Source organism: Pteropus vampyrus, unplaced genomic scaffold (assembly GCF_000151845.1).
Source record: "Pteropus vampyrus isolate Shadow unplaced genomic scaffold, Pvam_2.0 Scaffold56, whole genome shotgun sequence".
NCBI classification, from domain to species: Eukaryota; Metazoa; Chordata; class Mammalia; order Chiroptera; family Pteropodidae; genus Pteropus; species Pteropus vampyrus.
This window is the reverse complement of record NW_011888837.1, coordinates 2,816,148-2,830,104: the sequence shown is the minus strand read 5'-3', so window position 1 is coordinate 2,830,104 and position 13,957 is coordinate 2,816,148. Positions and strand designations below refer to the sequence as shown.

The 13,957-nt window shown below is 32.6% G+C and overlaps 1 protein-coding gene across 4 annotated transcripts in view; it reads right to left on the bottom strand.

Moving 5' to 3' along the window:
- Positions 1 to 13,957, bottom strand: part of MTHFD2L (methylenetetrahydrofolate dehydrogenase (NADP+ dependent) 2 like) — a 123,780-nt gene that overhangs the window by 96,067 nt on the left and 13,756 nt on the right. For all 4 annotated transcript variants that reach the window (XM_011360532.2, XM_023530865.1, XM_023530866.1 and 1 more), the window contains 2 exons: positions 12,616 to 12,800; positions 11,895 to 12,017 (listed from right to left, as the gene is read on the bottom strand). In XM_011360532.2, the coding sequence (XP_011358834.1) occupies positions 11,895 to 12,017; positions 12,616 to 12,800 (308 nt within the window). The remainder of the gene's footprint in view (positions 1 to 11,894; positions 12,018 to 12,615; positions 12,801 to 13,957) is intronic.

The window sequence follows — 13,957 nt, the reverse complement described above, 5'->3', positions numbered from 1 at the left end:
GCTTAAATTGCACATTCTCTTTAAGGACTATTCTGACCACATTATTTAAATATTTATGTTCTGTGCTTGATAATGTCTAAATCATTTGTAGTGGACTAAACTTCTCACAGTCTACAATTTTGAACACTGGAAAAATTATATTAAAAAACAACTGTATGAAAACACTGAGAGTCTCTAAAGGTAGACGGATTTGGAAGAGAATGGATATCTGAAAGAAAGAAATGTCACTGAAAGAGTTTCCCATTTTGCAGGCTTTTATAGACACAAGACAGCTAGAATTTGGATAGAAATCTGGTCTTACTTGCATAAGGAATCAAAGGACACTGGAAACTGAAGGGATATAACCTGGAAAGGAGACAGCCACAGAGGAGAGACTCAAATTGTGTCTACAAATTTTGCTCAAATTTCTGACCCCTGAGCAATACACATGGGAGGCAAACTCCAAGAAGTTTATCTAAGACTAAAAGAATTAAACAGACTGCAGCTCTGGCTCACCAAGTGCAAAGTAAAGCTTTAAGTCCTCAATATGATAGGCATTTACAAAAAAAAAAAAAAATTATAGCTATCATTATACTTAATAATGAAATACTGAACCTTTTCCCTCAAGATCAGAAGAAGGCAAGGGTGTCCACTCTCACCATTCTATTCATTGCTTAATTGGAGAGTCTAGCTGGTGTGATAAGATAAGGAAAAGAAAAAAGAGGCCTAAAGATCAGAAAAGAAGTAAAACTCTCTAGTCACAAATGGCATGGTTGTTTATACAGAATACCCTAAAAAATTTACAAACCAACAAAAGAACTAATAAAGTAAATTAAGCAAGATCACTAAATTCAAAGTCAATATACAAAAAGTCAATTGTATTTTTATATACAAGAAACAACTACTGGAAAACAAAATTTTAAAACCTCTATTTACAATACTTGCAAATCACAAAATGCTTAGGAGTAAATTTTAAAATTTTGAAGATAACCTCTATAATAAAAACTATAAAACACTGCTGGATGTCAATTATTCTAAATCAAGCTACAGATTCAATGTAATCTCAATCATAATCCTACCAGGTCTTTTGATAGAAGCTGACAAACTAATTCGAAAATTTATATGGCTATGTAAAAGACTTAGAATATCCAAAACAATCCTGATAATGAACAAAGTTAGAGGACTTACAACACCTGACTTCAAGACTTGCTACAAAGCTGCAGTAATCAAGACAGTGTGGTAGTAGTAGAGAGGGGAAAATAAACCCATGAAACAGAATAGAGAACCCAGCTCTGGGCTCACACTTGCACGGTCATTTAATTTTTTTACAAAGGTGCCAAAAGCAATTCAATGGAAAAAGGAAAGTCTTTTCAACAAATAATACTTGATCAACTTGATAGCCATATAGGAAAAAAATAAATAAACCATAATCTCTACTTCATACCATGTACAAAAATTAATTGGAAATGGATTATAAATCTAAATATAAAAGCTAAAACTAAATAGTTTCTGGGTAAAACTTTTGTGTGCTGGGTACAAGCAAAGGTTTCTCAGGAAAAAAACACACACAAAAAGCATAAAGCATGAAAAAAATAATAAAGTAGATCTCAGAAAAATTAAAATCATATGCTTATGAAAAGACCCCATTAAGAAAATGGACAGGCAAGCCAAAGACTGTGAGAAACTAATTGCAAAACACGTATCGGGCAAAGAACTTATTTTTGAATATATAAAGAATTTTCAAAGCTCAATCTTTAAAAAATAAATAATTCTTTTTTTTTGTTTGTTTGTTTGGTTTTTTTTTTACTGAGCTTAGTACTTAAACATGAACTTTACAAAGGAAGGTTTTCAAATGGACAACATGCATGTGAAAAAAATTAGAACAGTGATTTCTAGTGGGTGAGGATGAAAGGCAGGGGCAGGGATTGACTAGAAAGGGACACGGAAAACTCAAATAACAAAAAAATTCTACATTTTCCTAAGAGTTAAAGTACTATCGAAGTTTGTATTTTTCAAAACTATGGACTAATACACTTAAGATATATTTCAATGCATGTAAATTTCACATGAAAACATAAACACTAAACCATAGTTAATGATATGCACATGGCAGTTTTATGGGTACATTAAGTGTTCTTACCTTTAAATGCTTCAAAAATAAGATGGATTGATCGATGAATAAATGGATAGATGTGAGAAAGCAAATATAGCAATATGTTAACAATTACAGAATCTAAGTTGAGGGCATATGAGTGTTGACTGCACCATTCTTTTAACTTTTCTGTATGCTTGAAATTTTTCATAATGAAATATTGAGGGAAAAACAAATGTACAACCTGTCCCCCAAAATCTCAAGCTTCTTTATCATGCTCTACTTTTTGTTTTTTTCTAATAGCCTATCAACTTCTGATAAATATAATTGCTTATTTATTTTGTTTATTTTTTATTGTCTGTCTCTCCTGCTACTCCACAAGAGCATATATTTTTATCTTTTCTTTTTTTTCCGCTGATGTATTTCTAGCACAAAAAAACAGTGCCGAGACATTTACTGAATAAATGAAGAAACGGAGACAAAATTAGTTGACAACTGAGGACAACTGGAACAGCCTACCATAACAAAACGATATCTGATCCTTCTATAACCTCTGACTTCCATCTTTTAAAAATATAATAAAAAACCAAAGGTGGTTTTCATTAAAATTTTGATTTTTCAATATCTTTGCATCTATATTATTAGATATCTGGTATTTTTATGTCCTCTGATAATTTCTTGTGAAAGATTCATATTTGTTTATTTTTAAATTATTCCTTTTTTTCCAGGACTTGGAAAATTAAAAATTTCAAGCAAAGTTTTATGTTGATAAACAAGAATACAAGGCCATTAAAAATTCACTCATTTATTCACTCAGTTAATATTTACTGAATGTCTACCATGTGCCTGGTACTGTTCTAAGGATTTAGGATGTATAAGTGAACCAAATAGACAAAATTCTTACCCTCCGGAGCTTACATTCTAATGAAAAAAAAAAAATCTGCCTAATCAAATTATTTAGCTGTAGCCTCTTAATGAGTTAATTATTTTCTAGGAGTAAATGAGAAAGAGACTTTTGGAAGCTGTGTTCTCTGTTCTCAAGTCAATAAATAGTATTTGTTACACCTTATGGGTTCTATATCGAGGTTTCAAGACAGAAAATACTTATCAGATGCTTATCTCTTGCCCCATATCATTTAAGAACTATTCCATCACTAAGGAATGAGGGGATGAAGAAGGAATGGGAAGTGATTCTAATCTCACTGTGCTTCTCCACCTCCAAGTTTGAGAACACAGTAGAGTTGGAGGAGGAGTAGGAGGTGCTCTCCAGGCCAGAAAGGGGTGGATCTTGCTCTCCACCCTTCCTTAGCCTCTGAAACTGCAAGGACATTCCAGGTAGGCTTACTTCACAGGCTGTAAAAAATAATTAATGGAGTTAGAACCTACCCATCATGCAAAGTTTGCTACCTCTGCCCTGCATGATTTTCTTGAGTGATATGAAGAGTATATGGAGATTCAAAAATTACTATATTCTTCAGAGGTAGTGTTGAAGACGCCCTGATTTATTAAGCCCTCAGTTTCCTAGGCACCCTACAAAGTGACTTCAATCAAAATAACAGTATAGCACTCAAAGCGATATATATTCTCTAGAGGGAAACAGGTAAGTGAGCATGTCTATTCTAATGTAATGAGCTTCTTTTACATACAGGAGAAAAGAAGAGATATTGTGTTTGGGGGACCTTGCTTACAAACTTCTCAAGGATAATTAGTCTCAAATTATTTCCTAAGTACACCTTTCCCCTGGTACCTAGCACAGAGTTATATATAGATTAAAATCTAGGTAAATATATTGTTGAACTAGTAATTGAATGAAAAGGGTCACAGAGCAATCATGTAAATAGATCTTTTAAAAGACTTCCTACAAAGGAACCTCTAGATGTTCCAAAGGGCCTTTTGATTTTGCTAACTTCTTGACCAAAGATGAATACACTCAAAAATAGATGAAGATATCAAGGTAAAGGGGAAAAAAAGATGAAAAAAAAGAAAAAAGAAAAAAGAAAAACTACTGTTGTTCAAGAATTCCAGATTTTGAAGATACTTTGAGAAGTAAATTATCTCAAGTTATGTGATATAAACTGTTTATGACAGCAACTACTCAAAAAGATGTAATCATATAGATTTGAGTTACTAAAAAAACTCTTGGGATAGATTCTACCTGGGCATGAATGGAAAGAGATATAAGTGGCTACAGGGATCAACCAGTCCCACTAATATGTACATTGTATCTTACCAATTTTCTGTTTCCAGTATAAACCATTAACCTTAAAAAACAAAAACAAAAAACAAAACAAAACAAAACAAAAAAAATGGCTTTCTCAATGTCGCCATCATGTGGTTAACATATTCCACATACAGGAGAATCATCTTCCATTTTGTTCCCCTTGCTTATAAATTCTTTAATCAAAATGTTAACCTATTAGAATTTTTTTAAGTAGATGAATGGAATTGTGGGAGTAACTGTTTCTATGTGAACACTCAAATCTTGTCTGAAAGAAATAAAATATTCTATTCAAAATCTGGCCTTCTTTTCTTTGAATAAACCTCAAATGCATAAACCAGTTGCATCATAACTTATGGCTTGTGATACAATCTCAATATTGGTCCAAGCACAATCCAATTTTAAATAATTAATTAGTTATTTTTCATGAGGTAGGCATGTGCAAATCCACCACCCACAACAAAAGTTATGGCTTTGACAACAATGTACATTTAACCATATAAAAACCTGCCCCCTTTCCTGCTCCAACCTGATGTAAACACTACCCTGAACCCTGTGTTTATCATTCCCTTGTTTTCCTTTCCATATAGTTTTATTGCACTTATTTGTTTTCCAGAAATTCACAAAAATTACCATATAAGTGTTCAAATCAGTTTACGGCTCTATAGAAAGAGAAAGTAGTTTCTTTTTCAGGTAAGTAGATTTCGGCTGTGACTCCAGATTTGACTGTCTCCAGATTTTGGGATGGTGGTTTGCCCTGCAACCTCAGTTCTCTGATGAGTCACGAAAAGTACTGACTTTCAGTTTGCTCAGCTTTTTCTTGGTGTAAGGACAGAAGATTTATGTGAATCTGCCAGGAGTTGAGCTTTGTTTTTTATATATCACTGGTGGGTTTTGTTTTTATTTTCTTGGTATTGATTTTTGAGAGTATTTTATATACTCTATATTTACATATGTTATCAGATTTATGCTTTGCAAATATTTTCTTTCAGTTTATATTTTACCTTTTCATTCTTTTAACAGTATCTTTTGATGAGCAGAAGTTTTATATTTTGACAAAGTCTAATTTATCAAGTTTCATATCCACATGAAATCTAATTGTTTCAGCACGATATGATGAAAAGCATATCATTTCTTCACTAATTTATCTTTCTACCTTTGTCAAAAATCAGTTGTCAGTATAGGTTGGATCTATTTCTAGACTTTCAATTTTGTTCCATTGATCTGTTTTTCTATATTGGTTCCAATACTATACTGCCTTGCTTACTGTAGCTTTATAATCAATCTTAAAACCAGGCAGTGTTAATCTTCCAACTATGTCACTCATCTTCAAAGTTATTTTGACTATTCTAGGTACTTTACATTTCTATATAAATTTTACAATCAATTTGTTAACTCCTACAAAAAAAAGAATGCTGGGATTTTGATCGGGACTGCCTTGAATCTACAAATCAATTTGAGAATAACTGACATGTTAACAACATTTAGTCTTTCAATTAATGAACATAGTATATTCACACATGGTTTATTCACAAATATGGTATTTAGTTTCTAAATATTTGGGGATTTTCCAGATATTTTTCTGTTAGTGACTTTTAATTTAATTCCACTGTGGTCAGAGAACATGATTTAGGTGACATAAATCCTTTTAAACAATGTAAAAAAAAAAAAAAAATTATGGCCTAGAATATATCTTGACAAATTCTTTGTGAACTTGGAAAAAATGTATATTTTGTTGTTTGCTGAGTGTTCTATAAATGTCAATTAGGTAAAATCGTACAATATTATACTTCAAATCTACATCCTTACTGATTTTCTGTCTACTTGTTCTCTCAGATAGGTACTGAAATCTATGATTATAATTTTAGATTTGTCTATTTTCCTTACAATTTTTATTGAATGTATTTTGAAACTTTCTTCTTAGGTATATAAATGATTAAGACTGTTATTTTTTAAATAAGCTGACTCCTTTATTACTATGGAATGACCTTATTTATCTCTGGTAATATTCAATTCTCTGAAATATACTTTGCCTGATAGTAACATACCTACTCCACTCTTCTGATTAGTGTTAGTATGATACATCTTTTCCATCATTTTACTTTTAACCTCTCTGTGTCTCTATACTTGAAGGATGTTTCTTGTAGGCAGCATAAGTTGGGTCTTGCTTTTTAACCACTCTAATAACCTCTAACATTTAATTGGGTTATTTATAACACTACATTTTATATGACTAAATCTATCAGCTGCTATGTATTTTCATTGTTGTCTTTCCCCCCTTTTTTTCTCTCTTTTAGAATAATTGAATTTTTTAATGATTCCATTTTATTTCCTTTGTTATTTATTAACTATAAATCTTTGTTGTGCTTTTTAGCAATTGTTTGTTTTTATAGTATTCATCTTTAACTCATCTTAATCTACTCTCAAGAAATATTATATCACTTGACATATGGTATAAGAGTCAAATAACAATATTATTCCATTTCTTCCCTCCTGACTTTTGTGCTATTGTTGTCATGCATTTTACTTGTGTATATGTTACAAACCACATGTCACATTGATTTTATTTTTGGTTAAACATCAATTATAACTTAAAATTATTTGAATAATAAGAAAAATATCATATATATTTACTCACGTAGTTGCCATTTCCAGTGCTTTTAATTCCTTTGGATAGAGACATATTTTACTTCCTTCTGCCTCAAAGACTTCCATTAATATTTTTAAAACTGTGGGTCTGCTGGTGATTGTGTTCACCTCTGTTTGGGTTCTCCCCTCTCTAAATGTCAGAAAAAAATATTTTGCTTTTGTTTTGAACTGTACCTTTCAATGAGTATAGAATTATTGGTTGATAGGCTTTTTTCTTTCAATGCTTTAAAGATCGAGATGTCTTATTGTCTTTTTGCTTACATTTCTTCCTGATAAAAAAAAACCTGCTGTCTTCTTCTCTTGATTCCTCTGTATATAATGTGTCTTTTTTTCCCCCCACTTCTTTCTGCTTTTAATATTTTTTCTCTGGATCACACTGGTTTTGAACAATTTGATTATGGTATTCTTTGGTATAGTTTTCTTCATATTTCATGGGCTTGGAGTTTGTTGAGCTTTTCAGATCTGTGGGTTTATAGTTTTCATCAAATTTGCAGGTTTTTTTAAAATCTGAAATCTCAGTCACTTATGAAAAGATACTTATTTCTTATTCATGTGAGGCTCCATAAGAATCCCACTTCCCTTCTCGTAATTTACAGCTGTCTGTAACATCTAGGGTCCTTGATAACTGCAACAAAAAGAGGATTGGGGCTGGTGGTAAAATAGCTTTTAACCATTGAAATCCAGAAGTGGCTCAAAAAAATTCACTTTCCTTTACTATCCAGTGGCTAATTATCACAGGGCTCCAACCTAATTGCCAAGAGAAGCTGGGAAGTATAAGGAAGCATGTGGATATTTGGAGAACTTTGTCTCTACCATAGACAAAAAGCAGGTCTGAAATAGAGAATGACAAAGGGCGTGGGCTAGGAATGGCTCTCTAAGCTAAGACCTAAAGGATATAAAAAAGCCAATCCCAGTATGTTTGAAAGATAACCAATGTAGTTAATAGGGCTTTTAGGTCAGAGCCTAAAGCCCTATTCAAGTAATAAAATAAAACAAAACTATAAACATATAAAATATTCAAGTAATAAAATAAATGCATTCTCCTAGAATGTCCTCTGTGTAATAACTATAGCTATAGGAAACTTACAGCATTATAGGGGTATAATATCCTCACCAAATCTAAATCAGTGGCAGAACTTACACACTACCCTCTTAGATGGAGAAAAATATGGAGAAAGATGAGACTTGAATAACATCAACAACAACAAAAAAGCAGTGCTGAGAAACTACAAGTTTCATTCATTCCTTTAATAACATTCACCAAGTGTCTATGATAGACTGTATTATAATAATACAGACTGGATCTGAAGAATAAAATGTTTGCTGCAATTCTCCCTGCTTTGGTGGAATTAACAGTCTCGAGGAGGAAATATTACTAAAACTGTAATGAAGTAATCTATGTGGAATTGTTCAAATCACCCAAAGACAGAACTGGGGTTTTTCCCAATAGAGAAAGGGGTAAAATTCTATAACAGAAGTCAGCTTAAAATTTTAGAAACCATTTAGAAATAAACATAATAAATGGCTCCTCAAACATGAAGGCATCCAGGGTGATGAAAATTTCCCACTTTAGTCAAAACATTAAAAAGAGAGAAATAGGTATTCTGCATACATAATTTTTATAATCTTGCAAGAAAAAAATGTATGGACTTTTTTTTCCTACCTTAACCAACTTTTTCTATTATCCAACAAACTACATGTCCCAAATAAGTTAGAAAAAAGTCTATTTCAATCCTTTTTCCAATGAGAAAAAAAAGTGATTCATCAGTTAAATAACAGCCAATAAATCGTAAGGCCAGATTACAAATTGAGACTGTGTATATCAATAGCTGAATGGCATCTTCTGCTAGCAAGAATGTATCACTCACTAACTATATGATTACTAAAATAAGACACAAACCACTTCAGGAGGGATAGTATATTTAATATCTGTTTTTACTCATTGCTATCATTTTCAAATCTTACCAAAAAGAAATTATGAATAAGAGAAATATCAGTGTTAAGCAGGGTAAAGCCATAAAAAAATATAGTTTATAAGGGTGGAAAGCAGAGTGAACAGATAGAAGATCACTAAAATAATTCTTGTGGAGATGGTGGTTACGTGCGCTAGGACCTTGTATATAATGTTTGAAACATATGTGATATAATGCTCAGAGAGGTAGTATAATGTAGGTTAATAAGGTTAAAAATTAAGTTAACTAATGTAACAGGTTAATATAGGTTAAGAGGGCAGGCTCTGGAATCAGACTGACTGGATTCGAGTCCTGGCTTTACCATTTACTAGCAGGTAATATTGGACAATTCATTTAACCTCTGTGTTTCAGTCTCCTTGTCTGTAAAATGAAGATGATAATTCCTACTCATAAAGCTGTTTTGAAGATTAAATAAAATAATACATATAAAGGAATACCTGCCACATAATAAGCACACTTAGTTATCACTAGCTAACATAGACACGCTGGTGCGGATACTAATGTAATGGTCCAAAGTAACGCCATGAGTGACCAGTCTACAAGGATTCAGATCTCAATGCAATTACTTACCAGCTCTGTGACCTTGAGGGAAGTTACTTAACCTCTCTGTGCCTCAAATCCCTTATCAGTAAAATATGCATAATAATAGCTCCAACCTCACAAGATTATTGTGAGGATTCGATGAGTTAATAAATGTAAAGTGCCTGACATAAATGCTCAGTGCAACAAATGTTAGCCACTATTATTTTGTATATTATTGGCTTTTCAGCTAAACTGAAAATTGCCTTTTCTCAGAGAACCCAGATATTTGTTAGCACCACGGCTCTACGCTTCCCCTCTAAAATGAACAAACACAGGGCTCAAGCAATTTTAGTACAGATAGATCATCAGTGCCATCTAGTGGCATATTGCAAATAAATTCACCAAATGAGGAAATGTTGCCCACAAAGGGGTAAAATTTCTACAGATATAAATTTAATTTTTAAGACAGACTAAGTCAAATATAGTTATTTGGAAATTTAAGACATTTCATATAACTATTTGAATGTAGTACAAATGCAAATGGAGGAAATTTCAAAAACTACAAACTATAAGTAGATTGCTTGGCAAATATAGTACAAAAAAGACTGTTGTTTTCTATTTTTGCATGAGCCAAACAATTGGGTTTAAACCCACTGCCAAGATTTCTCAGACAGATCTGTGATATTAACAAACCCCTGTTATTTTATAGACCTCAATTTCTTATGACATGAAATGAAGGTGTTGTATGTGTTGAATTTCTTTTCTGGTTCTAAAAGGGATAAACCAGTATACTAATTTTAACATGATGAATCTATAGTATTATCTAACAGAAATATTTTTCTCAGAGGGAAACCTTGATAGCTTCTAAAATCCTTTCTAACTTTATGATTTTTTTTAATGTAGCCATATTAGAATTAAAATTAGAAATGTGAATTTTTGGTGCAATTTAATCAGCATAAAAATTATACCATATTCTAAGATATTAAATTATATTGTTGGATAAATTAAATATTAATACCATGTAAAATCCCATGCAAAGCATCATACAGTTTTACTTTCTGCAAGTCAAAACTTACAGAAGCACTAAACTACTGTAACTTATACTAGCTCAGCAGTCCTTGTTTGCTCAGTTGAAAAATACACAAATTGCAGAGCCACAACTAGTTAACCACTACCAGTCCTCCAACAACACAGTTCAAATGTCATTTATCATGGTATATTAATTGTAATTATATAAGAGCTGCTGGCTCTTTGGTCTACAAATTACTACGTAAATTAGAGATGTTGCATCATGAGCAGTGACCAACCTGTCACTTCTTACAAAGTCCATCAATCATTGGTCAATGCACATTTGTTATTCGGTTCGCACCAGAGATAGCAAAGCTTGTTGCCTCCTTTGTCTACCAGTGATTAATTCACATGACATTTCACAAAAGTAGATAATTGACAGAGGGAATTAGCCCATAAAGATGAAAGTGCAGTAAAGAAATGAAATGTGATGAAGTTGGAAGCGACATTGGATGTGAATAGATCTGAAAATGGCAATAACCAAGCAAAGAAAGGGGAGACAGGCCAGAATGAAGGTAAGAACTATGAAAGTGAAAAACAATCTAAAGTCACTGCTAATTGAATTCAAACTGAATATAAGTGGATCGTACATAAAATAGATGACCCTGGAATCTTAACACTGCTTCCTTTGAAAGTGATAAAGCTTTGCAGGCACAGGAATTTAGAGCAGGCAAATTTATGAACATTGATGAGGAGAGTTACTGTGACAAAAAAATGATAAAGTCCCAGAGGAAGTGATGCCAGCATAAAACTTCACACTAGAGAAATTGAGAGATATTTCACAACTTTGAAATACAAAGTACAAAAAACAGAAGCTGATCCAAACTTGGAAAGGAATGTAACAGTTCAAGTCACCATGGCATAGAAAAGATGCTTGCTCCATAAGTTATATGATGAGAAGGCAAGTACTGTTCAAACTCCTCTTGACAAATTTTTTGCAAAGAAATAAAACACTTTAATTCTCAATTTTTCTGTTTTAAATAATAGTGCACTTAACAAATATTAGTCTTACTATTTTTTTTATTTCTCTCTTCATTTATAAACCACAGTAAGAGTTTTCATTGTTTTGAGAAGACATTTTAAAAGTCCTAGAACAATTGTTATTTTTGCCCTTGATTATTAAGATCGCTTTGCCCAGGCCAGCTTCAGCATACACATTTTCATGGTCTTGCATTATTATGAAAACAAGGACTGCATGTATTATGAATGCCTAAATTTTTCTTTCATAATTTCAGTCATTGTAAGCATGTCATTCAGAAATTGTCACCTATTAAATGTTAGTACAATAGCTCGTCCCCTTCTGAACATATTTTATAATTTCTTGCAGTATCATGATATAATGCTGAAAGATGCCCTTTCTCCTAACCAAACCATATAGAAGAGCATTAAATACCTGGCAGTGGCAACTGAATTAATATACCACTGACTCTTGGATCCATGTTCAATTGATCAGTTATGTCCAAAAGTTCTTCCTCAGAAACATCCTTTGATTTTAGAATGATCTCACTGCAGATACCTGGAAGAAAACAAGCACAAAAAGTCACTTGACTAACAAAGATGTGTATTTTTCATTAATGGTGTATTACATACACAGTGTGTAATTGGTTTCCTATGCTCTTATCCCACTGTAAAGAAAGTCTCTTCTACAAAATGATGTTTAAGGCACCATCAGATGCTTTCTCATGATTCACACACATTCTGTGGCCCACTACCCTATGTGGCAAATTGCATTTATTTGTGATAAACTATTAGTGAATTTGAACACAGTAAAAACACCAATAGCACCACCACCATTATCAAGCCATGTTTGAAAGAGTGAATTGGCCAGATTTATATCTAATTAAAGCAAATGTAATAAAAATGAGGTCTTTAAATATAAAGTTTTCTCCTCACATCTCACCATAAGATCTGAAATCACACTGAATTGATTCAATAAGGAATTTAAGGGAAAAGAGTAAGAAATGAATATAAACTTAGGTAACTAAATAATCTATAATAATAATATAATACATGTTATTCAAAGAGCATTTATTTTAGTTATTATTCATATTATTACTTTGAGGTAAAATCAAAAAAAAATTATTTAGTAACAAGCACAACTAAAATATCCCTACCTACAGCAGAGGCAGCTCTGATCTTCTTCCTGACATATGTATGGCTTGCTGGGTTATCACCCACTAAAATGATGCTGAGGTGAGGTCTTCTGTTCCCAAGGGAAATCCACGATTCTACTCCTCGCTGTATTTCTTTCTGAATTTGTTTGGCCATCTCAGTTCCTGAGATAATAATGGCATCGTGTCTATGAAAAACAAAAAAAATAAATATAGTAGTAAAAAGACAATAAGGAATATTGACCACATAAGTGTAAGATACAAAAGTGAATAAAACATCTGTGATTGTCTAAGTGAGCAACCAAAATTCAATTTTTTTTCCAAGTCTATTTGGCACCATTTTTCAGGTTCATAAATATATTTATAATTTTGTGAAAGTTTCCAACTCTGCTTTTTATCTGTATTATAATCTACTTATATTATACATTTCTTTATAACATTCATATCTATATATTTTAAATGATTGAACCACATACTCTGGACTACAAGATCTGGACTACAATATTCGCTCTATTAAAGGCTCTCTGTTTTTTCAGAAGAGGCAGATCAGCAGTCTAGTTAAAACTGGCACTCATCTTCAAAGCCCTGGGCCATATTGTATAGATGTGGCTCCACAGTCTTGAGACCCTAAGGCTAAGTCTGTTCATTCTTAGTTACTCTATCCCGTACAAGACCCTGAAGTAATAAGCTCTGTATCACATAACTCTTACTGAAGGAAAAATTTTATTCCACAGCCCTAGAACAACTGTGACAACAGCTGCCAGTCTTGCCATGCTTTGGATTGATTACTGTGGGGACCAAGTGAGTAAGCAGATGGTTCAGTTGCTACCCAACACCACGGCTCTAATCGAAAAACTGCACAGAACATTCCTTCCTGGAAGTTTATACTAGTACTTGAGAAGGTAAGAAGTGCTATACTTTGATAGATGACAGAAATCTGTCTCTGGAAGTGTACAAAGAAATGCACTATGGGAAGGCTTGTCTGCTCTCCATGATACCAAACTTAAGAGTGGTGAATTATGTTACGCTTACTATGTGTTTATTTCTTAAAGGTACTCGATAAAGTATAAGATGCTTCCTTCTTCCTGCTGCCCCTGTCCTTTCGATATTGAAAGGTCTAGTGAAAGCATGATCTGTAGCACATGATTATTATACAAAATGCCAAATACAGGTCAATGAATAGTGTGAAGAAAAGGAAAAGGAGGAGGAGGAAGAAGAAGCAAAAAAAGAAAAAGAGAAAAGGAAAATCTTACAGTACCTTAATTCTTTCTAGTATCTGTATACATTTTTATTTTCTAACAAGGGTGGGTACCATGAATATCAGCCAACATACAAAATGCAAACT